Consider the following 23,914-nt stretch of genomic DNA (forward strand, 5'->3'; position numbering starts at 1 on the left):
TTACATAGGAACGCCACAAATTTTCACAAACACTTTTTATGCCTCTAGAGGAAGCTGTGCAAAATCATAAGGATTAATAAGGAAAAATCTAAAAACCTACCTTTTCTAAATTAGGCTTTGAAAAATACAGGTCAGGCATGTCTTATAAGGAAGTGGGGACACATCTGTGCAAATTAGCGTAAAATATGATTCGCATAAGACTATGAATGAATCTTAAAGAGGAAGTCCATTGATTTTCAGTAGTGGATGTGAAGAAATGTGTTCTACCTGTCGTTAAGGTGGACTTTTCTTTGCCAAACCAATGAGAGAAAGAAAATATGTGACAATGATGGACCCGTTCCAGATCAAGTATGGAAAGTCAATAAGTGGAGCTCTGTCCGTGGCTCTGTTAATTTCTGATCTAATCTGGGTGACAGGAACTCTCATCGGCTTAGGTGAGTGATACCCACATAATTTTTGTTTTCCTTCTCTAGTAATAACACCTGCAACTGAATAATTTCCAGGATAGAGACAAGTGTTTTAAGTTCGGCTGCTATAATAGTTTTAACTGCATCCAAAACACCTATACAACAAACTAGTATGATAATATTAAGTCATACTGACACATGCTGTTGGTGTCATCCTAAAGTGACAAACACATTTTCCTAAACTGAATGAAGGTAATTCTGATATATGTGATTCTGTATCATTTACTGTGTTACTTTTATAGGAGCAACAATAAGTGTGGTCCTGGATTTATCCTACGCTGTTTCCATTTGGATCTCTGCTGCTGTAGCCATCATATACACATTAATGGGAGGTCTCTACTCTGTAGCCTACACAGACATAATACAGTTAACACTCATTTTCTTCAGTATGGTGAGTTCACTTGCATGGGAAACTGTGTTTAATATATATAAAAGAGTGCAATTAATGTAAATACTTTAATAAAGCCTGTATGGATTTGAAAATAGAAAATACATGAAAACTTAGTTGTTGTTGTTTTTATGGTTTTTTGTTTTTTTTAAATTTGATGGCACTTCACTTTAAAAAAGAAAGTAATATATGCATTAATGTCTCCAAACTCATCAGGTTGTGTTTATAGCAAGTTGGATGTTCCCTCTGCTCCTTGGCCATGAGAAATACAAGATCTGTGGCTTTGAAAAAAATATATATCAAACTTTTATTTTTTTTTTTTAAATTCAGTTTTCTTTCTATCCCCTTAAATTATATTAAACATCAGTTTTGTCTTTGTGAGTTTTGATCTATGACTGATGGTGCTCACTGGACACCGTTTTCAGACTTGAGGGCCTGAAGGTCTTTAATCGTTTGTTTTCTGGCTCCTCTAGATTCTCCAGATTGTCTGAATCTTCATGCACATTATGTACTAAAGATGATGAAACTGGCAATTATTTGAGCCGTTTCCCTAATTATACATTTCTACCTTAACTGTCGTTGCCCTCGTCCCACCCCTTTTTTAGCGTGTTGTAGCCATTAAATTCTAAATCAGCCTATAGTTTTTTTGAAAAACAATAGATTTTAATCTGAGGTTGAAAGGTTAATCTTTATGATAAATGACATGGTTCTTTACCTTCTGGAGCATGTGTGCTGTGATTATGCACCTTTTCCTCAGCAGCTTTGATTTATCCCAATGTCAAAAACTACACAGCGTTAACAATGCCCGTCTGGGCCATAAACAGTTCGCAGAAGAGACTCTTAACCACAACAGTTTCAACTTGCTGCTTATAATATAGGATTGGAATGGTTTCCAATATATTGCATTGTATTTGTATTACAATTTTACAGTGTTTTTACATTTTGCATCCCAAACTTTTTGGGAACAGGGTTTTAATATAGGCAAATCTAATGTGATTGTGAACATTGTGACTTAGTCTTTATGTCATCGGATCTTCTTCTGTTCTGCAGTGGCTCTGTGTCCCCTTCACCTTAATGAACCCCCACTCTATGGACATTACTAAGACTGCTTTCAACTTTACCTACCAAGCCCCCTGGATTGGTTCTGTAGATAAAGAAAGGCTATGGAGATGGATTGATAATTTCTTATTATTGGTAAGGCCTGCATTTGTTTTTATTTAGGACTGAATTTGTAAAAGCAACAAACACAGAAAAACATTAGCAGTTGCAGAGACCAAGACAGATTTCTAGCACTAGTCTCTTGATGGGTATTAAAAGATCTAAATGTTTAAAATGAAGGTCACTACGTACAAACAATCATCCAAAATAAACTATGTGAATGACCACGGCAGATGCCGTGCAGGTGCGTCCGCCTTCCCTGCATGGCACCGCAGGCCACGCCGCCACATACCCCCATCGCCTGACTGAGGCCGGGGAGCCATCCGGCCGAACCTACTCCCCCCACTGCGAGCGGGAGAGGGGATCAGCCCGGACCGTCGGCACCCCCGGGCCCTGGCCAAGCGACGGGGAGTTATGAGGTCAGGTGGCCTCCCGCATACCCAGCAGTGCCGGCGAAGCTGGTCCAGAGGTCGGCCGCGTGGCAGGTGGACGCCGGTGGGGGTGGCAGCGGTGTTGGGCAGGACCGGATCAGCGCCACCTGCAGAGGATGGAGTATCTGGCGGCGCTGATCCGGTCCTGCAGCTCGGCCACACCGCCGCCTTCTCCTGCGGCGTGGCCGCCAGCTCGGCCACCATTTGCACCAGCTCCTCCCTCTGCTAGCCAAGTCCTGGGTCTGCCGTGCCTCCCGTCCTGGGTTTTGTCACGGCACCACGGCAGACCCGGTGACATTAACATGCTTTGCAGCATTCTTTATTAGCACACACACGGTTGCTGTTCAATCTGCTTTAAAGTGAGTATTTAAGTAATTTATAAAGTTATCAAAACTCAAACCAAGCAGTGTCTCACCTATAAATGGATCCGTTTCAAAAAGCAGTTTTCATACTCTGGCTATGAACCTCAAGCAGATGAAATCCAAGATGGGAAAAGTGGTTTCAGTATCAGTTCCAGGTCTGACATGGATCAATCAGGTTCATAAACAAAATAAAGAACAGGGTCTCCCTTTAAATCCAGAAAAAACTAAGGATATCAATGTGGACCACGATATTCATCTTAGAAAACATGAGTGGAGAAATTGTGGTTAACAAGTGAACTCTATCAAGTTTCATTCAGCATTAGGCCTTCATCCATCCATCCATCCATCCATCCATCCATTCGCTTCCGCTTATCCTTTTCAGGGTCGCGGGGGGCGCTGGAGCCTATCCCAGCTGTCATAGGGCGAGAGGCAGGGTATGCCCTGGACAGGTCGCCAGTCTGTCGCAGGGCTAACACACAGGGACAGACAACCATTCGCACTCACATTCACTCGCACACATTAGGCCTTCATGGGTATGAAATTGTTTGCATGATGTAAGCCTAATGATGTAATGAGGGGAGTAAAGGACATAGTTTTCATTGAATTTAATGATTATTAATACTAAAACTATAATTAATACTAGAAATGTTCATTTACATTCAAGGGACCTCTGAACAAGCACTGAAACTCCAAATAGACATAAACAATTAGTCTGACGAGAAACAAATGAGTAAATGTTTCAACCTATAATGTGTACTCCATGTGAACATTATAAATCTAAAGCACACAAGTTAACTCAAAATGAAATAAACAGTTTGTCATTTGCTGAGTGCTAATAAAATACACATAATTAGAGATAAAACTAAATTTGAGAGCTTATAAACTAAAACAACATTACCCTAATAAATGACTAACTAACAAAATGAACGGCTAACTGTCACACTGTCATTTGTTTAAGGCTTTAGGTAACCTTGGATATCAGGACTTCCACCAGAGGACTCTGTCAGCCTCCTCATCAAATACAGCCAGGATCACCTGCTTTATTGCAGCTCCACTTATTTTTGTACTTGGAATCCCATCTGTGTTGATTGGAGCAGTCGCAGCATCAACAGGTACAACAACAGAGAAATATATTTAATAAAATTGTTAAAATATATTTTCATTTATTTGTACTTTTTATGTTTTTATGCCAGATTGGAACATGACCTTATATGGCTCCCCATCCCCCTTTGAGCGAGGGGACGCTGGTCAGGTTCTGCCAATTGCTCTGCAGTACCTCACTCCAAACTACATCTCCATCATTGGTATTGGAGCTGTAGCTGCTGCTGTGATGTCCTCAACAGACTCTGCACTATTATCTGCCGCCTCTATCTTCTCATCCAACATATATAAGAGCATCCTAAGGACCACAGTAAGAGACCTGAAAGGAGAAGATTAGAGTTGTGGTTATGTCTTTTCTGTTTCAGTTTCCAGATTTTATTTTATTTTGGGTTTTTTTGCAGGCATCAGACAGGGAGCTCCAGTGGGTGATCCGTGTCACTGTGGTCCTGGTGGGCGTGGCTGGCACATCGCTCACCTTCCTAAACAACAGCATCATGGTTTTTTGGATCCTGGGCTCAGACATAACCTACACCATCATGTTCCCTCAACTAGTCTGCGTCCTCTTTTTTAACATCTCCAATGGTTATGGCTCTATCATGGGCTTGCTAGTTGGAGTGTTGCTGAGATTGCTCGGTGGTGAACCATCCATAGGGTTACCTGTTGTCCTTCACTTCCCAGGTTGCACTCTTGAAGATGGCATTTATGTCCAGCACACTCCGGTCAGGACTATCTGCATGTTATCCACTGTCTTTGTTACTTTGTTGTTCTCCTACCTGTCATCACTGCTCTTCAACAGAGGATTGATTTCTGAGAGGTGGGACGTATTCAAAGTGAAGGCCAACAAACGATCACAAAAATTAACATTAATGAGCAATGGCATCATCAAAACAGACAAGGAGGAGAAGCCTGATGGTCAGAATGAAACTGAACTAATACTAGCCCCCAGTCAGTTGGAGTGACAAACTAAATGATTTAGTGGGATGCAGATGTGTGTTTTTAGAATAGAATAGAATAGCTTTTTATTGTCACTGTTACAAGAACAATGAAAGGCAGTTTGGCATCTCTCCATGTGTGTGAAGTACACAATAGCGCAAGTATTTTCACAGTAACAGAAAAAAATTTACATTTACACAAGAAAGATATGTACAAGTTATACATACACCTGCAAACATACACGCACATACATACATATATGCATCCGTACATACATACACACACATATTTCCACATACATGCTTACATTTATATACATACACATACATGCCATCTAACTAGTAGGTGCATTGAGAGGTGCAGTGTGATCAGTGATATTGCACATTGAGTGTGTGTGGGGGGGGGGTGCTGTTGGAACTATATTAGATAAGGTTATAATAAATACAATTTAAAGAGGTAGGGGTGTTGGTTGCATTAAAGTATAAATAGAAATACGATTTATAAATAAGGTCCATGAGTGTTGGCAGTGCAGTTATCCTTCAATCAGGGTGGAGGTAGGGCATGTTTGACAGCCTGTGGGTAAAAACTTCTGTTGAGTCTGTTTGTCTTTGACCTGATGGACCTGTAACGTTTACCGGGGGGGTGAGTGTCCAGGGTGCGAGAGGTCTTTGATGATGATGATGCTGGCTTTCTGCTGAAGTCTGTCAGTATAGATGTCTCTGAGGGGGGTTAGTGAACTGCCGGTTGCCCGCTCTGCTGCCTTCACCAACCGCTGCAGTTTCCTCTTGTCCTCCGCGGTGCAGCAGTTGAACCAGAGTGTGCAGCAGTAAGTCAGAAGGCTCTCGATGGTGGAGCAGTAGACGTTTACGAGCAGTCTTTGGGGTAATTGGGCCTGACGTAGTTTCCTGAGGAAGTACAGCCTTTGTTGTGCTTTCCCTACCTGGTGGGAAATGTTTGTGGACCAGATATGGTCGGCCGAGATGTGGACCCCGAGGAACTTAAAGCTTTATTCCCTTTCTACCTCCTCCCCATCATTGTAGAGGGTAGAGTGCTCAGATCGCTTTGTTCTTCTGAAGTCGATTACCACCTCCTTGGTCTCCCTAATTTCCTTCGGGATTAATAAAGTATTCTGATTGGCTGTGTTTAGATTCAGGTTGTTGTCGTCACACCATTGCTTCAGATGCTGAACCTCCTCTCTGTAGGCTGAATCATCATTGTTGTCGATCAGTCCTATGACGGTGGTGTCATCAGCAAATTTTATAATGGTGTTACTGGTGTGGATTGGTGAACAGTCATGGGTGAAAAGTGAGTATAAGAGGGGACTGAGGACACACCCCTGTGGGACACCCACATTCAGAATGAGGGTGGAGGAGGTGTGCTCTCCCATTCTGACGTTCTGCGGTCTGTTGCTCAGGAAGTCCAATATCCAGCTGCACAGTGAGCTGCTGAGTCCTAAGTTGCTTAGTTTATTAACCAGTTTGTGGGGTTGAACTGTATTGAAGGCAGAGCTGAAGTTATTGTGATTTATTATCACACCTTCTGTTTTTATACCAGATATTTTGTGAAATGATCATGTTTGCCACAGGACCTTGGAAGAATTCATGGATTCTTCCAAAGTCATCCATTGTTTATAATCAGTGCATGCTTTCTGCATGCAGTATATACATTTCTTAAAATTACATTGGAGTAATTTCTTTAAACACATTTTACTAGCATTTGTTTAACCGATTGTTACTAATGGTGAATGATACTAATATAGTGTTACTTCAATAAAATTCCTAAAGTTAGTGGGAGGTAATACATGAATCACTGAATGAATATGAGTCCAGTCATATGTATGAATCTTATGTAGCATTAATGCCACTGGACTTCATTTTACTAGATGGAAGTATGAAATGGAAAATGGATGCTCGCAGTAAAGTGCTTCCTTACCCAACAAATTATGATTTGGGAAAACAATTAAAAATATTTTTGGACTTGCACTTGTGCTACAATCAGCTGATTTCAGTACGTGTGGAACTGAAGAGGAAGATAGGGGGCAAAAGTGTGGATATGGACATTATTTTTATTTTTATTGCACAAAGGAGAAGAGCACAGTGGGGAAAGTGCAAACTACACTAACAGTAACTGCATTATCCTGCCAACACAACTTCGGCTCTTTGCCAGCACCTGCAAGGACAGCATGCTAACACTAAGCTAACCAAGAACCCAGAGTGACTTAAAGCTGAGTGAATCCTGACCCTGCCCAGCAGCCAGACTCTGAACTTCAACAGGTAACATCAGTGATGAGCAGTCAAGCTGTACCTGTTTCTACCTGTTCATGTTACTAAAGTAGAATCACTGTGGAAATTACTGTGAAGTTTCTTTGTTCCAGTTCTAATCTTTGCTTTGTTTTGTTGGCTTTGTGTTCGCATGTAAATGCTTTGAGAAAGATCATATGTGTGTCCTTATTAGGATCGGGATATGTGTTGGTGTGTGGGGCTGTAGTCAGTAGGTTTATATTGATAAATGGTAATTATGAGACTATGCGTTCCATGTAATTTTATGGAAAAATGCTGATATAATGTAAAAAGTAACAAATTACTGTCTTCTGGGCGCAATTACTTTTAGTATCAACACCAAGAGTGGAAATACTACCAATATGCACAAATGTTCCTCATCCACTTGTCTTCCATATGTTGCTTAGTGATGATGGTGATTCTCAAAGTGGAGGCAATGAGAATCCAATGAGAGTTGATAATGGAATCAGAATCGCTAAATTCTTATGAATTCTAGTCGCACTACAGGACAATTTTTCACTGTGCCAGAGTCTATGTTAAAAAGCTCAGGTACAGTATGGCCTGTAGCATTGTATGGTAGATTTTTTTTTTTATTATTATTTTTTTTTTTTAATGTTTATTTATTTTATTTTTTTACCTGCTTTGGCGTGGCAGGGCACTGGGTTTACTGTCAGTGGTTTCATTCACAGTCATGTTGGAGCTGTAGTAACAAACAAATGGTTTACTGGGATGTAGATTTGTGTTATAATGTTAGAATGAACAGAGAATTGACATTTAAAGTACCTTTTAACTGTTAATTCTGAATTTAAAGCCATATGAACATTATGTAAAATCTATATCTCGGGCATGCATTCTGCAGTATTTAAGTGTTGGTGTTAGCGTGCCCACATACCACCTATTTAAATATGTTTGTTGTGCACTGATATAGGGTACTCATGTTACATTTAGTGCACCTGTGTATCATATATAGCAGGATTTTGTTGGGATTTAAAGGTAATTAATATGCAATTACAATCCTATTTCCAACGTAAATAGTTATAAGCTCAGCAACCCAAATTAATGGTAAATTACTTTTATACATGGTAATACAAGTGAAATTAAATGTTTCAGCTGAGGTATCATCGTTTTTACTATTGTCACCACTTTCCCCACATCTCCCAGTGTTAGTATGAGCAAGGGTACGAATCTGCTTCTTTATAGGCCTTGATTTCTTTGTGCCACACTTACACATGTGACCACATGTGTCCCATTCATGACATAAAAATTCACACTAACATTTCTGCTCTTTCTTACACGTCATGAGATGTTTGAACATGCTGATACGGTAGATTATGCAAGATTTCTCTGTCATTAACTCAGCACACTGAAGTAAGTTTTGTAACACAATCACACTCATTTTCAAATGCGTAAAATTACACAATGTTAGACATTTTATATGCAGTCACAACAAGAGATATAATTGGAAAGATTATAGAACTTCTAGCATTGGTATTTAATGAAAACTGTTTTCTTATTCATTTTTTTTTTTTTCAGTTTAGCTAGTACTTATATAGGTTCTCATTGTAAGGTAAAGACCCTACAATCACACAATTCTTATTCAAGCACTTGGTAACAGTGGGAAGGAAAAACTCCCTTTTAAAAACAGGAAGCCGCCAGCAGAACCAGGCTCAGGGAGGCAGCCTTCCATCATTGTCTCATACATGAAGCTGTATAGCCAATATGAAGAACGCATGACACAAGTGTAGAAAAATGGCAAGCCTTTAATTCCTGCTCATCGAAAACTAAAAAGTAATCGCAGATTGCAAAACCAATTCAACTCCAATAGCTCCACAAAAGTTGTAATAAAACTCATCCAACAGAAGTCATGAAACAAAAACTTAAGAATAACATGTAAAAAGCAAACTAAGACGTGAAGGAATAATAAGTAAATATAGAAAGTCCACAAATGAAAAACATTGGGTTAGAGAACCCAGGACCATGAAATACCTGAAAATTCAAAGTAAAACAAGAACAGAACTCAGACAGGAAGCATACTTAAACCAAAAAACAACTAAGAAAACTCTAACGTGATCATGACAGGTGAGAGGAAGAGAAGAGCCGAGACAAAGATGTAATAAAAGACAATCTATAGGAGATTATTCCTGTGTTTAATTTATTTTATTTTATTTTTTTTAATGCTCTGGTATTTTGTTGTGAAGCACTTTGTGATCTTTCTCTCAAAAGTTGATATAGAAATTACATTTTCTATCAGTCTGAAAAAACTGCTATACATACACGACTAGAATCATCCGTGACGTTACATGCCAATACTGCTGGTTGTATAACATCATTGCATACACGCTGCACAGATAACACTGTCTCAGGTCACAGTACTCCGTGTCCTGTGTTTATATCTGAGCCAAGAGTAAAAACAAAATAAATACACACACACACACACTTTCTAAACTTTTATCATAATGAATAATTGGTTGACTGGCATTCAAACACTCAGCTGATCCTGATGGTATACATTTAGAAATGGTTACAATTAAAAATCTTTCATTTTCATGTTGCAATATGTTTGATACACATCCTAGGTTTAAATTCGCCAGCTGGGATTTCTGTATGTTGTTTGCATGCTGTAACATCAGTAATAGCTGAATTTCTTATGTGAACACTCATTATTTTCATATATTATCAAATAATATTGAATATTACTTTTAGTTTGTTTGTATATATTAAGTTTAGCAACAGTAAACACATACTAGTTCTGTATCAAAGTAACAAACTTTGAGACCGCACTAGTACTTGGAACTGGATGAAAGATTCCAGGTGCAAGTACAGGCTTGGTTGTTTGCAACATCACTCATGTAGTTTCGTCACTTTGAGATGAATCCTTTCCCAGTGTACAATGAAATCTTTGTGTTGTTTTCCACTCATGCACAAGCCACACCACCACCAGTGTTTTGGCCAATTTATGGCATATCCAGCATTCCTTTTGCATTTCGTATCCTCATGCCTATATTCAGTGTTGGGAAGGTTACTTTTAAAATGTATTCCATTACAGAATACATGCCCCAAAATGTATTTTGTAACGTGTTACGTTACTCAATAAAAGTAACATATTCTGAATACTTTGGATTATGTAATTTATTATCATGCTTTTTACAACTACGTAAATGTACTATTGCTGTGTGATTTATTAGGCTACTATTATTGAAGACTACTCGCCATGCCAATACCAACTAGATTTTTGAATCTTAATATAAAATGAGTAACAGTAGGGTGTATATCGGGTAAGGCTAGGGATGGGCATCGAAAACCGGTTCTTGCTGAGAACCGGTTCCCACTGTTTCAATTCCTTGGAATTGTTTTCCATTTTTGCAAACGATTCCCTCATCGATTCCAGTCACCTCGAATGATGTCACCACATTGCGGAGCGTCATTTACCTGGCAGGAAACATGGCGGCTCAAACGCTCAAAAGTTTGGTTATACTTTACGAGAACGGATGACAACAGGGCAACTTGCAATACTTGAAAAGTAGATATTTCAGGAAACACTACGAATATGCAAAAGCATTTGCTCACAAAACACGCAATGACCTGAAATGAATGTCGTATTTTTAATTCCGCTCCGGACTCGTGAATCTCAACCCAGCAGCAGCGGTAACGTTTGCACGTCCTCTCCCGTTAATGCGGCAGGTAAATAATCAACTAACAGTGCATATTATGTTAGCGCGATCTGCCTTATTACAAAACCTGCCATTATTGTGCATTTAGGTGACCATGATGAGAGAGACAGACAGAGTCTGGCTGGCTCAGATGCTGGCAGTTCTCGCTGCAGTCTACTGGTAGCGTCTCCTTTCAGGCCAGGATAGACGAATATCACCGAGCAGTGACTAAGTTTGTGGTCAAAGGCTTGCACCCATTTGCCACAGCAGACGCCCCCGATTTTCGGTAAGTGAATGTGTTTAATTGTAGGCAGGGACATTACTGGATATTCTTGTGTAATTGCTACTGAATAATTGATGTTATACTTTGTTATTGCTACAGAAGAATATTAATTTTATTATTTTACATTTACAATTTTTTTTTCCTGGGGACCCTGTGACACCCCATTGAAGAGCCGTAGGCTGTGGATCTCTTAAGATCTCACTGTTGGGTTTGTAAGGCCATGTTACTCCTAAATTTCTATCTTGTTCAAAGAGAAGATATAAAACAAAGTTCTAAGCTAATCGACCTTAGTGTTCTCCTTTTTTAAAAAGAATCGATAAGAGAATCGATAAAGAATCGAATCGTTAAACAGAATCGAAATTGGATCGGAATCGTGAAAATCTTATCAATACCCATCCCTAGGTAAGGCTGCACTTCTGTGTGTGTGTGTGTGTGTGTGTGTGTGTGTGTGTGTGTGTGTGAGTGTGTGTGTGTGTGTGTGTTGTATACTAGGCCACCTAAATATTTAACCTACAGTGATGCATTGAAGCAATGTTTGTGCTGATGTTAAAGCCAAAGGAGATTTGGAGCTCTACAGTTATTAAGTCAGCAGAGTGTTGGTGACTCATCATTCAGTAACCCTGCTTTATAACTTTATGTGATCTGACACTTTGTAGCTGAGTTTGTGGTTTCGTAATACTTCCACTTTGCAGTAATACAATCTGAAGGTCGTTGAATGCTTAGGAGTGAAACAAAATTCACAAAACTAACTTGTTGCAATGGCGGCATCTTCTTACAGAACCATGCTGGAATCCAGTGAGCTCTTTAGAGCTACAGATTAGGTCAGATTAGTTAGGGCATGTACAATTTTTAAATAAAATAAAAATAATATGCTTCATTCTATGGGTACTCACCACTAGATTTCATTTTAATAGATTTTTGGATTTATATTTACAGGAAAAAATATATGACAAAGATTATAATGAGAAGTGGAATGTTTTAATGTATCTATAACACGCTGGCAACAGAGCTTCCCCTTATCAGACACTGTGAATACCATTTCTTAGTAGTAAGGTAACGCCTAGATTCATACAAGACTTCATAACAAGACTTGTATGGACTTGCTGGCAAGCCCATATAAAATGTTAAAGGATGCTATTTTTTTTTATTATCCACCCAAGCTGGTCACATTGCTCTGGGAACCTATATGACTTTTTAATAAGTGATAAAACATCTCCCTCATTCTCCTTAATGTTAGATGACCTGATTCGGGAGAGAAGAAAGCTAGCTGTAGCATCCTGGTGTAGCTCCTGTTATTTCTGTTTTTTAAAATGGGCTCTTTCTTGGCATTGTGGAGTAATTGCCAAATGCAATTGTCTATTAGTTATCCGTCTGTCTGAGTAGACAGAGGAATAACAAAGTGCATCAGGTAGAGCAATTTATTCAAGCAAGTCCCGCATAACCGACTTTTTGTTTCCTCATTCTCTCTCTCTCTCTCTCTCTCACTCACTCACTCACTCACTCACTCACTCACTCACACACACACACACACACACACACACACACACACACACACACACACTGGTAGCTTAATGGAGGTCATTTGTAAGCGCAGATACTAGCCCTTTCATCTAACAGCCCCTCTCCTGATATCTCCACACTCCCAAAACTGTGCTGGGAGACACAGCAAACCTTCACAGCTCCTGAAGGAGATGCACTACCTGTGAAACCTGGATGGGCTGCAGGTACCGACTCATACTAAAAGTACTGCTAACACCACTTAAACTGGAGAAAAAATAAATCAAGAGGGGATCAAAAGGTGTCTGCGGTCACCCCCTGCAACATTGTTTTCTTTTTTAGGGGCTGCATCTGTTGTTACTTTCATTTTAAAAAAACAGCATAAAGATTAGCTTTATGTATCTTTTGTTGTAAAAACTGTCTAAATTTGTTTGCTAGTTTTAGTACAATGAAAATTAAAAACACTGGCTTGTAGTAGCTGCAAACACTGTCAGCAGTCATTTTTGAAATGCTCAATTTAAAGGCATTTTCATTTTCCAAATCAAACTGCAAACCCGTTAATGAAGACTGAAACCTCTGCAAGGAAGCAGTGGCAGTGACATATACTCGCTTACTTTATTTCTCTGCTCAGCGTGATCCATATAAAGTTTCTCACAAAATGTTGTCATTCATAAAAGTGTGTAAACTTCATATCCTTCATACCAATAAAAGTGGACTTCTGCCAAACAGAGGGCTGGATTTCAACAATACTACAAACCGCTGCGTCCATGAGGCTGAAGCCACACCTCTTTGAAAACTGGCTTACAAGTGGAAAATTACAACTTTAGGATTGTTGAGCTGGACTGAAGGTTGGCAAGAGTGATAGAGCACTAGTAATAGACCAGACTAAAAAAATGGTAACAATTCCAGGTTTGCAAGAAATGTGCATTACTAATTACCAAATGACTTGTAGCATGTTTTTCCACACATGGCACAACGATGGTAACTACATTATTCATGAGTATTAATTAGGGATGGCCCGATTCAATATACAGTATCGCTCCAATCCTGACCTAAATTACTGGATCAGATATCAGGGAAAATAAGTGTTTTTCATAGGGGTTTTTTCGACCCACAAAACTTTTTGGCCATGCCTCGTGTGTGTGTGTGTGTGTGTGTGTGTGTGTGTGTGTGTGTGTGTGTGTGTGTGTGTGTGTGTGTGTGTGTGTGTGTATCTCTTTAGAGAGCATTAATTTGTCAAGTTAACCTACCTACACTTTTGAGATTATCTGAACAGGGATCTGCTCTGATCTGAACTATTTATTTTTGTTCTGTTTGTGAGCTTTGTAATTGAGCAACACCACTCCAGCTCTACATCAGGGGGCAGGTCATGTAGGTATTTGAGAGAGCTAGTGGGAACCATTGTCTGTCTGTCTCGTTTTCTTTTTTTTTTTGTTTTTTTTTTGCCTGTCCCGTTTGGCTCTTTTGCCATCAGAATTATTGTCTAAAGGCGAAGAAAGATGCCCAACAGATTTACTTTACCAAATTGACCATCCCAGCCTTGCCGTAATGGTCCATTTGATTCACCTTTTATTGTTTATTTTATTTTCACTTGCTGAATACGGGACAGACTTGACTGGGGGAAAGAAGGGGAGAAAGAAAGAGGGGAAAGAAAAACAGCTGAGAAGAGGGACGGGGGAGAAGGGCAAAAAACAAAAACCAACAGAATAAGCAGAAAAAGAAAAAAAAATGCATATATCGATCACCTGGATCACCTGTTGAGAAAGAAAAAAGAAAACAAGCAGAAGAAAACGAGAGTAATAGAATAAACAACATCACAATGATATATGGGAATATGACAGTAAATACTAAATATTAAACATTATTGTGCAGCACGTAAGATCGACAGCACACAGTGTGCTTTGAGGTAGGAGCCAAAAAGGGTGTAGTTTGTGTGTGTGATCACCCGTGTGTACACCTGTGAGCATGGACGCGCTTGTTTTTTATAAAAGGTTCCTTCATGTAATGATCTGCTAGAGGGTGTGGGGAGCCACAGCCCCGTCCTCCAGGGCATGAAGCAGGTATGGAGGAAATCAAAACTCCAGACACCCAGAGGCCCCCAGAACACAAGAGACCAAGGAAGACCAACAGAGGGGCAGCCGCGCCACCGTCCCAGAAAGAACCGAGGAGAGTCCCAGATGAGGGGCCACTCAGCAGCCGCGGAGCAGAAGGCAGGGGGGGTTGCAGTGACGCGCCCGTGAGCTCCGCCGGCAGCCAGCTGTGCCTGAGTGACCGAGCCCCAGGCCGAGAGGCCGGGGGCACCCCACCTCCGAAGTGGCCCGAGCGAGCCCCAGGCTCCAGGCCCCGATAAGCAGCCGCCAAGGAGTGAGCCGGTGTGTACCTGGACGCCCATCCCCGGACACAAAGAACCACCAACGCACCGATGTCTGAGGGTGTCTGCCACTGGCGGGGGAAGTGGTGGGGGGAGATAGGCCTCCAAACCTTGGAGGGCCTGAGATGTCCCCCAGAGAGGTGGCGTCTGATACCCAACCCTTACATATAGACACAGACATACAGGCACACACAGATACAAACATCCATTCCCACCCTCATGCTCTCATATGCACTAACTCCACACTCAACCAACGTGGAGACAGACATAAAGAGACGCTGTACACACGATCACACTCCCCAAGCGTACTCTACGAACCGGGTCTAGGTACCCTTGCCCCTGGTGGGGGGAACTGCACCCAGACCCAGGTGGTGTTACCCTTTTCCCTGCGGTGGGGAGAAGCAGACCGCCCCGACTCCGCAGCAGCAGGGAGGCCCCACATTCCAGACCCCAGTCGGACGGCCAACTCCTCCTCCTAGCCCCCCCGCTCCAGCAGGGCGCAGAGAACGGGGGTGAGAGAAGACTCCAAACCTCCCTCCACCCGCTCATTGTAGTGTTGATGCATGTGTGTTCTAAGGTGCATTTAAAACCCAGTAGGGCATGGAGCTACCTGCCAGAGAGCAGCAGGTAAGCGCATAGCCCCTCCTGCTAGCCCTCAATGTCTACGTGTATTTAAAATTGAGAGGTGGGCAATGACGCCAGGGGTGAGGTGTACACCCTGATGGTAATTTGGATTCCGTGCACCAGACTGTGGGCCTCAAGGAAGTCCAAGGGGTTAGAGAAAAACAGCAAAGCAGACCGGAGAGAGATCCCTCTGTTGGGCAACAGAGGGATCAGTCTGGCGGTTGGAGTCTTCACTATGACAGGTTAGTGTGCAGTGTGTAGGGAAAATGGTGAATATGGGTGAAATTTTAATGACTATTGTTGCAGTGAGATGCATTCAGGCACTTTTATTTCCACTGAGATTTTTAAAATCTATGAATTTATGGTCACTTAATAGTCATGTTGTAACCAACTATGGAAAACGCCACAGTTTTAGTAATTTAAACATACTAATAATTAGTGTCACTGTCACTTTATCAATGCTGGTCATCATTCCCTTTTGCTGCTCAAGTTTTTATTTATACCTATGTTTATACCTACACTCTATACCCATACTCCATACTGGTACTCAGGTTGTTGCACTCCACTTATTGTATTGTTTATCGTATTGTTTTATTACTTATTATTCTGTTTGTTAAAAAACAAAAACAACTATTTATTTATTACTTTAAAAAAAAATAGTTTCTTCATTACTTGGTTTCTTTTTCACTCCAGGACCGTGTGCACACATTTTCTTTCCACCTCATGTTAACATGTGATGCGAATGACAATAAAGCCCCTTGAATCCTTGAATCCTAGTGTGAAAAGCCCTCTGATTTCACACGAATAACCCACTAAAGCCAAATGCATCTTTTTTATTATTATTATTTGTACTGAAAAACAATTATGAATCAAAGCTTGGTTGGTCATTCTATGGCACAGGAACCATGTCGATAGATATTTTTTAAAATATCTGGCGTCTGAGTCAGACTGGAGCTCTCTGCCCTTTACCAATCCAGCCACGGGCCCATCCATCTGGCCCATCAAGACTCACTCTCATTTCATCAGTCCATAAAACCTTAGAAAAATCAGTCTTGAGATATTTCTTGGCCCAGTCTTGACGTTTCAGCTTGTGTGTCTTGTTCAGTGGTGGTCGTCTTTCAGCCTTTCTTACCTTGGCCATGTCTCTGAGTATTGCACACCTTGTGCTTTTGGGCACTCCAGTGATGTTGCAGCTCTGAAATATGGCCAAACTGGTGGCAAGTGGCATCTTGGCAACTGCACGCTTGACTTTTCTCAGTTCATGGGCAGTTATTTTGCGCCTTGGTTTTTCCACACGCTTCTTGCGACCCTGTTGACTATTTTGAATGAAACGCCTGATTGTTCGATGATCACGCTTCAGAAGCTTTGCAATTTTGAGACTGCTGCATCCCTCTGCAAGATATCTCACTGTTCTTGACTTTTCTGAGCCTGTCAAGTCCTTCTTTTGACCCATTTTGCCAAAGGAAAGGACGTTGCCTAATAATTATGCACACCTGATATACGGTGTTGATGTCATTAGACCACACCCCTTCTCATTACAGCGATGCACATCACCTAATATGCTTAATTGGTAGTAGGCTTTCGAGCCTATACAGCTTGGAGTAAGACAACATGCATGCAGAGGATGGTGTGGACAAAATACTCATTTGCCTAATAATTCTGCACTCCCTGTATATAAGAACATCCTAAGGACCACAGTAAGAGACCTGAAAGGAGGAGATTCGAGTTGTGGTTATGTCTTTTCTGTTTCAGTTTCCAGATTTTATTTTATTTTGGGGTTTTTTGCAGGCATCAAACAGGGAGCTCCAGTGGGTGATCCGTGTCACTGTGGTCCTGGTGGGCGTGGCTGGCACATCGCTCACCTTCCTAAACAACAGCATCATGGTTTTTTGGATCCTGGGCTCAGACATAACCTACACCATCATGTTCCCTCAACTAGTCTGCGTCCTCTTTTTTTTTTAACATCTCCAATGGATATGGCTCTATCATGGGCTTGCTAGTTGGAGTGTTGCTGAGATTGCTCGGTGGTGAACCATCCATAGGGTTACCTGTTGTCCTTCACTTCCCGAGTTGCACTCTTGAAGATGGCATTTATGTCCAGCACTCTCCGGTCAGGACTATCTGCATGTTGTGATTTCTGAGAGGTGGGACGTATTCAAAGTGAAGGCCAGCAAACAATCACAAAAATTAACATTAATGATCAATGGCATCATCAAAACAGACAAGGAGGAGAAGCCTGATGGTCAGAATGAAACTGAACTAATGCTAACCCCCAGTCAGTTGGAGTGACAAACTAAATGTGGGATGCAGATGTGTGTTTTTATGGTGATTTATTACCACACCTTCTGTTTTTCTGGCAGAAAAACAGAAATGAAGGACCTTGGAGGAATTCATCGTTTATAATCAGTACATGGTTTGTTCCTGTTTAAGTCCCTGTTTATGTTAAGAATCTGTCACTGACTTACTTTAAAAAAAATACTTGAACCTTCTCTTTTTAGCACTTATATACCATTGCTTAGAAAAGGTTGTAGCTATGCAGCTTACAGCTGTTGCACACAAATACTTCATAAATTACAATCTTTCTTTTGTAGAATTCAGTCCAGCAAAATAGCGCAGTGTTATAGTCAGCCGTGTCCCAGACTTTGACACTGCTGACCATCACATTATGCTTGATAGACTGAGATACTGGGTGGGTGTTTTGGGGTCTGCTTTGAAGTGGCTTGCTTCATATCTGTCTGAAAGATTCTCTTCCGTGGTTGCTTCTAAATTCAGATCTTCTTCCACTTCTCTTGCCTCTGGTGTGCAACAAGGTTCTGTTTTGGGGGCCCTATTGTTTCTGGTATATCTGCTCCCTCTTCAGTATATTTCTCAGCAGTAGCAACAATTTTCTCAAGCTTAACAAAGAGAAAACAGAAGTTGTTACTGCTCCTGACGGACTTCTGCCTAATTGAAACTCTTGGTTCCCTTGTCACTTTTCAGGACGCTTGAGGTAACTTATGACTCGGCTTTGACTTTGGATTCTCACATTAAGTCTCTGGCATGTGCTTTCTTTTATCATTTAAGAAAGATTGGCAAGTTGAGTTCTTTTGAGTCACGCTCTAAATTGGAAATTGTTGTTTTTCACTCGTCTTTAAAAAGCTTCCTTGGAACATCTGCACGTTGTTCAAAATGGTGCTGCAAGGCTTCTGACTAAGTCTTAGTACTGACATACACGTGTGAGTGCTTCAGTTGCACTGAATTCTGCTGCACTTGGTCCCGATTAACTTCAGAGTCCACTTTAAGATTCTGGTTTAGACTTTTAGAGCTGCTGGCTGTGCATCACACAGTGCTGAGAACTAAGACTGAGCATTTGCAGCAGTGGCCCCCAGAATCGAGCGCTCTCTCCCACTGACACTCAGATCTGTGGGTCTTTTTTAAAAAAAAAATCAGCTAAAACCTCATCTTTTTAAACTAGCTTTTTGTTTTTGTGTTTAGCATTTTGTTAAACACTTTGTGATATTTATCTTTAATGGTGCTACACAAATAAAAGGTCACTTACTTTATTAACGTTTTACTTCTGTCATTGCACCTCTGCATTCGCAGTGCATTATTGAGCTTGTGTCTATTGTGTTGCGTTTTCAGATTGATATAGAGGTTTGTTGGTGTGAACTGCACTTTACATCTTAGAACAGTTTAAAAGTATTTCTAAAATTTTACAGTTGCTTTGTGATAAATGTGTTTTGTTTTGTTTTTCTTTTTTTTAATCGGAATAATTATATTAGGGTATTTGCAGTTTTATCAATGAGTCATTATACAATTATTTATCAATTTCTAGTATCAAATGTAAATTTTTCATGAGCTATTTTACTTGCTGTGTGGTATGCTTGGCATAGCTCTGTTATCAGGACTCTGGAACCGGAAAAGTAGATTTCAAAAACATTGTTTAATAAATTAATTGCTGTGAAGTTAAAGATGGTCAAGTTCATACTGAATATTCATTGTGTTTCAGACTTAATTTCAAACTTAATTTATACGTGATTTAAGCAAATTGTGAAATCTAACTTTTCAATATTCACACATTTTTTAGTAACTTCTGTATTTTAAAATCTTTGTTCATATAGCCTGTTCGTTTAATAATACAAACTATTACAGAGGCAATATAGCTTATAAAAACATTTGATTATATAGCATTCTCGAGGTTTCCCAAGTGCTATTTAGTATTTTAAATAATGTTTTGGAACAACTTTTTCAGTAACTACGTTTACATTTTGTTCCAGAATAAGTGTAATTTACACCAAAAAAGTTTGTTTTAGTATTTTGTGCATGGATTACTTTCAAAATTATATTTAATAAAAACGAAGAGGGTGTATTTTGTGATAATTTGCTGGCAATTCCTGCTTCGACCTTATGGTGGCAGTAGCACTCCACACAGTTTGTGGGCGAGTCCATAGAAAGGCAAGCAAGGAAGCGCACGTGTGGCAACAACTAAGATGACTACCAGCTGAAAAGTAGCTATCCGTGGATTGTCGCTTCACTGGCGTAAGGCGAGAGAATACATAACAATACAGCTTTCATGTAGCGAACCTCATAAAATGCGCGAACATACGGGAAATAGTGAGTTAGCTAGTTTTCGAGGACCCGGGCTAGCTTGGCAGCCTGCTAGCTCGGTTAGCGGTAGCTACAAACCCTGGACATTTTGCCGCAAAACGTCGATTTACGTTTGGACCTGAGTGACGTGCTTTCTATTTGATTCGTAAAATAATGTAATGTTGGCATGTACCAATACTTCAAATAAAAAGCTGTAGATTTGCCGTTTGTCATATTAAATATGGTGAAATGGCCAAAAACTACTGCTCTTGCGGTTGTCTACCTTCTTATTAAAAGCAGTGTGTCTCACTGTGTGACTGCCAGGTCATATGTGAGGTATTACAAGTGAAGGAGTGAAGTAGCAGAGGTGTGACAAACCGTTTTTCTTACACATAAGTGCTTTCTTCTATTATACACAGAGCATCTTTTTACACTGGAACAGGTGGTGTCGAGCCTTATTAATGTCGATCAGACTCAGGTGGACTTTTGCGTGTAAACGGTGCTCGGTTGGTAACAAGGGGCACAAACTGTACCCTTCAACACCCCTCAAACTGAAAATGTACCCCCACATTATTAAACCACCACCATCAGCAGCCTAAACTACTGATACAAGGGTGGGCTCCATGTTTTCATGTTGTTGTCTTGACTCTATTCTTGCCGTGTGATTGGCTGATTACATGTTTGTAGTATACAAGCAGTGGACCCTGTGCACCTAACAAGGTGGCCAGTGAGTGATTATGTATGTAAGCTCTTTTGAAACGTTGATTTGATCAATACCACTGTAAGAAAAAGTGTTAAACTTTATTTCACATAACTATTAAGTTTTTCAATTTGAATTCAGCCCTTCACTTGGGGGAAAAAAGTATTCATTTATATTGATTTTGATTAGCAGATTAGATTTTTGGTTTTAATTAATGAGCAGTTAATGAACAGGTGTACCTAATATAGTGGCCTAAACCTGTATGTTTCATAAGTCCTTACATCTTTTTCTCTACATCTCACCACTTTATGTTTTAGGCTTTCTGTTTAAGAATAAACTAAAATGTGCTTTCTCACCCCAACAGCTGATTAGCTTCACTGCAGACATGGAGGGTGCTGGTGGGGAGGCTAGCCTAGATGTACAGGGGGCGGCGGCAGCAGCACCGAGCCTCTTTGGACACCAACCAAATTCTGCTAAGCCGGTTTCAGCTTTGCTAGAGGAAGCAGCCCAGCTGAAAACAGAAGGAAATGCTTTCTACAAGGACAAGAACATTCGCTCAGCCATTGGTCGTTATCACCGTGCTCTTCTGCTCCTGCGAAGCATTGACTCAGATGTAACGACATCAGTGAAAGGGTTTGGGCCTGAGACACCTGTGCTCACACCTGAACAGGAGGCTTTATTGAGAAATACTCAAGTGGACTGCTACAACAACCTTGCTGGTAGGTAAATATCATTCTGAGATAATGTCATATTCTTTCAAAGCTGTTGAAGTAGTAACTCTTTGAAAAACTGCTCTCTAGTCACTAGTTTGATACAAGTGCCTCAGTATAATCATTTCTTTATATCTCTTCCAGCCTGTTTGCTGCAGAGAAAGGCTGTTGATTATACTCGTGTGCAGGAGTACAGTCTGCGAGTGCTAAAGTGGCGACCAGGCAATGCCAAAGCGCTGTACAGGGCCGGGGTAGCCACTCTGGAGATGGGAGACGCAGAGACAGCCAAAGAGTACCTCATCCAGGCCTCTAAAGAGCAGCCTAATGGTAAAGACCCAGACCATCATGATCTTTCAGAGCAAGTTGACGTAATAGTTATATAGACATATATAGCCAGGTTTTTCTTCCCGCATATTACATTTTTAAGGACCACCAAAGAGGCTATAACCTTCTCCCAAAAGAAAACTCTCTAGAGCTCTGATTGAAAATATGTTAGGTTTAATTTACTAAAGTTTTAAAAACATTTTGGTTCATCAAATTGCATAAAATAAACAGAAAATGTAGAGAGTTCTGTTAACTACATGTGGATCGCAAAAATGGAAGATAAAGTTTAAATAAATGAAGATAAACAATTCCTGATAACAAGTCAGGAATTGATGGGTTCCGTTGAAATTATTTATAACATAGTTATAAGTGAGCTCACCCCAGTTTTATGTAAAACATGCAGTATGGGTGATGTTTCTGTACACTATGACGGCCACTTGGTTGCAGCGTTCCATGTATGCCCTGCCTGCTAGCATCTTGTATCCTCCTCTTATGTGCTGGATTGTCTCAAGGGACATCTTTACACAGCCTGCACTTGGGGTCTGGTGTGATGGACCCCAGCCTCTATGGACCTTGTACTCAGAGCTTGTTTCTGTGCTCCCATTATTAGTGTCTCTGTGCTGTCTTTCTGGATGTCAGCCACTTTCTCTATCTGCCAGTTGCACATACTGTTTTAAATGCTACCGAAATATGCAGCACATTCATCATAGTAGTTATCATATTGTGACTAGCACTGCTAGCACCAATAGCTCTCTTTCCTTACATCTTGGTCCACACTTGTTTTACAACTTTCTCACAGAGGCTGTGTCATAATCTTTGGGCCAAGAGGTATTTCTGGTGGCGACTTTCAAGAGCGAAAACATTAAACAATAATTCAGCTAGTTGCACTAGCTGGAAGCAGAAAAAAATAGCAATAAAAAGAATCTGTGTCTTTGATGAATAAGTTGTGATTTGTAGATGATTAACACAGAGCATGTCGAAACAGCAGTTCTTTGGTGGGAGCCGTTTTGTGTATAAAGTGACGTAAAATTTCTAAATTAATAAATGGTGAACAAGTAGCTCAATGTGGACGCCTGTGCTCTCCAAATGTATTTATTTTTCAGTCTACATTTGCAATTAGTCCACCACCATAACCAAAAATTGTTCTTTTGTTACACTGCTATCCATTCGGAAATGGTAATTAATATTAACACTCATCTTTAAAGTAAACAGCTCAGCTTTAGAAAAGCTTGCTGACCTTGTTTAACTTTGTGATCAATTAAACCCATGAGTTAGAAGCGTCACCATTTCCCATGTTAAAGGTATTTAATTAAAGCACGTTAGAAGATTCATGTATGAGTCATTTCATTTTATCAAGACCAGGTGGGTAACTTGTGCAGTTTTTTTTTTTTCTGAAGGATATAGAGTTGCTCATAGTAATTTAAGCATAGTTTGTCTGATCTTTTCTCTGGAGACCAGCGAGTTAAAGTATACGTTTCTGTCACAGATGCCAATGTGAGGAAGTACCTGCAGAGGGCTGAGGAGAAACTCAGTCGGGACTTACAAAAAGAGAAAGCCATGTATCGAGGCATGTTTTCCTCCAACCAGAATGATCGCTCCGAGGGTGGGATAAACCAAACCAGAAGAGCTGGCGACGGCGTTTAGCCCACAAGCTGAATGTGCCAAATAAAACCTCAGCCTGAGAGACTGCTCCAACCTCAGACCACACCACAAAGGGGTTAAAGAATGTTTACATGTCTTGAACGACTCTTGCTGTGTCTCCATGGGAGAGGATTTACGTAAGCATAACAGACATTATACAGACTTGAGGAAAGCAGTCAGTTGGAAAGCAAAGATGTCACTGCTGAAAATAGAAAAGACAGAAAAGTGGGTTTCCTAGCAACACAGTCTAATATAGTTCACAAAATGCTTCTGAAAGCTAAAGAGGCTCTTCATGCACTACTCAATTGCCTCTGTGATTGCAGTTGCTTGGTCAGTGATATGAATGTTAATTTTGTGACTTTTCAATAAAAATATTTGTTTAAAAAATGCTAATTTTCATTCATTTTTTTTAGCAAAGCCCTTTGCTGA

The 23,914-nt window shown here is 40.4% G+C and overlaps 2 protein-coding genes across 5 annotated transcripts in view; both read left to right on the forward strand.

Annotated features, from left to right (window-relative positions):
- Positions 1-10,172, forward strand: part of LOC146392494 (high-affinity choline transporter 1-like) — a 30,358-nt gene extending 20,186 nt beyond the window's left edge. For all 3 annotated transcript variants that reach the window (XM_084948569.1, XM_084948588.1, XM_084948578.1), the window contains 6 exons: positions 279-434; positions 710-858; positions 1,906-2,049; positions 3,765-3,918; positions 4,000-4,217; positions 4,309-10,172. In XM_084948569.1, the coding sequence (XP_084804695.1) occupies positions 279-434; positions 710-858; positions 1,906-2,049; positions 3,765-3,918; positions 4,000-4,217; positions 4,309-4,866 (1,379 nt within the window). In that variant the 3' untranslated portion in view covers positions 4,867-10,172. The remainder of the gene's footprint in view (positions 1-278; positions 435-709; positions 859-1,905; positions 2,050-3,764; positions 3,919-3,999; positions 4,218-4,308) is intronic.
- Positions 10,173-19,948: 9,776 nt separating this feature from the next.
- Positions 19,949-23,882, forward strand: ttc9c (tetratricopeptide repeat domain 9C). Of its 2 annotated transcripts, none has more exons than XM_084948684.1 (4): positions 19,949-20,067; positions 21,175-21,529; positions 21,665-21,847; positions 23,331-23,882. In XM_084948684.1, the coding sequence occupies exons 2-4, from the start codon at positions 21,196-21,198 to the stop codon at positions 23,486-23,488; spliced, it is 675 nt and encodes a 224-aa protein (XP_084804810.1). In that variant the 5' UTR covers positions 19,949-20,067; positions 21,175-21,195; the 3' UTR covers positions 23,489-23,882. The 2 variants fall into 2 exon arrangements, with proteins under 2 accessions (XP_084804810.1, XP_084804801.1); XM_084948675.1 differs by having other exon boundaries at positions 19,949-20,062; positions 23,331-23,879.
- Positions 23,883-23,914: the final 32 nt, after the last annotated feature.

Source organism: Perissodus microlepis, chromosome 2, assembly GCF_051167445.1.
Source record: "Perissodus microlepis isolate ML-2025 ecotype Zambia chromosome 2, ASM5116744v1, whole genome shotgun sequence".
Lineage (NCBI taxonomy): Eukaryota > Metazoa > Chordata > Actinopteri > Cichliformes > Cichlidae > Perissodus > Perissodus microlepis.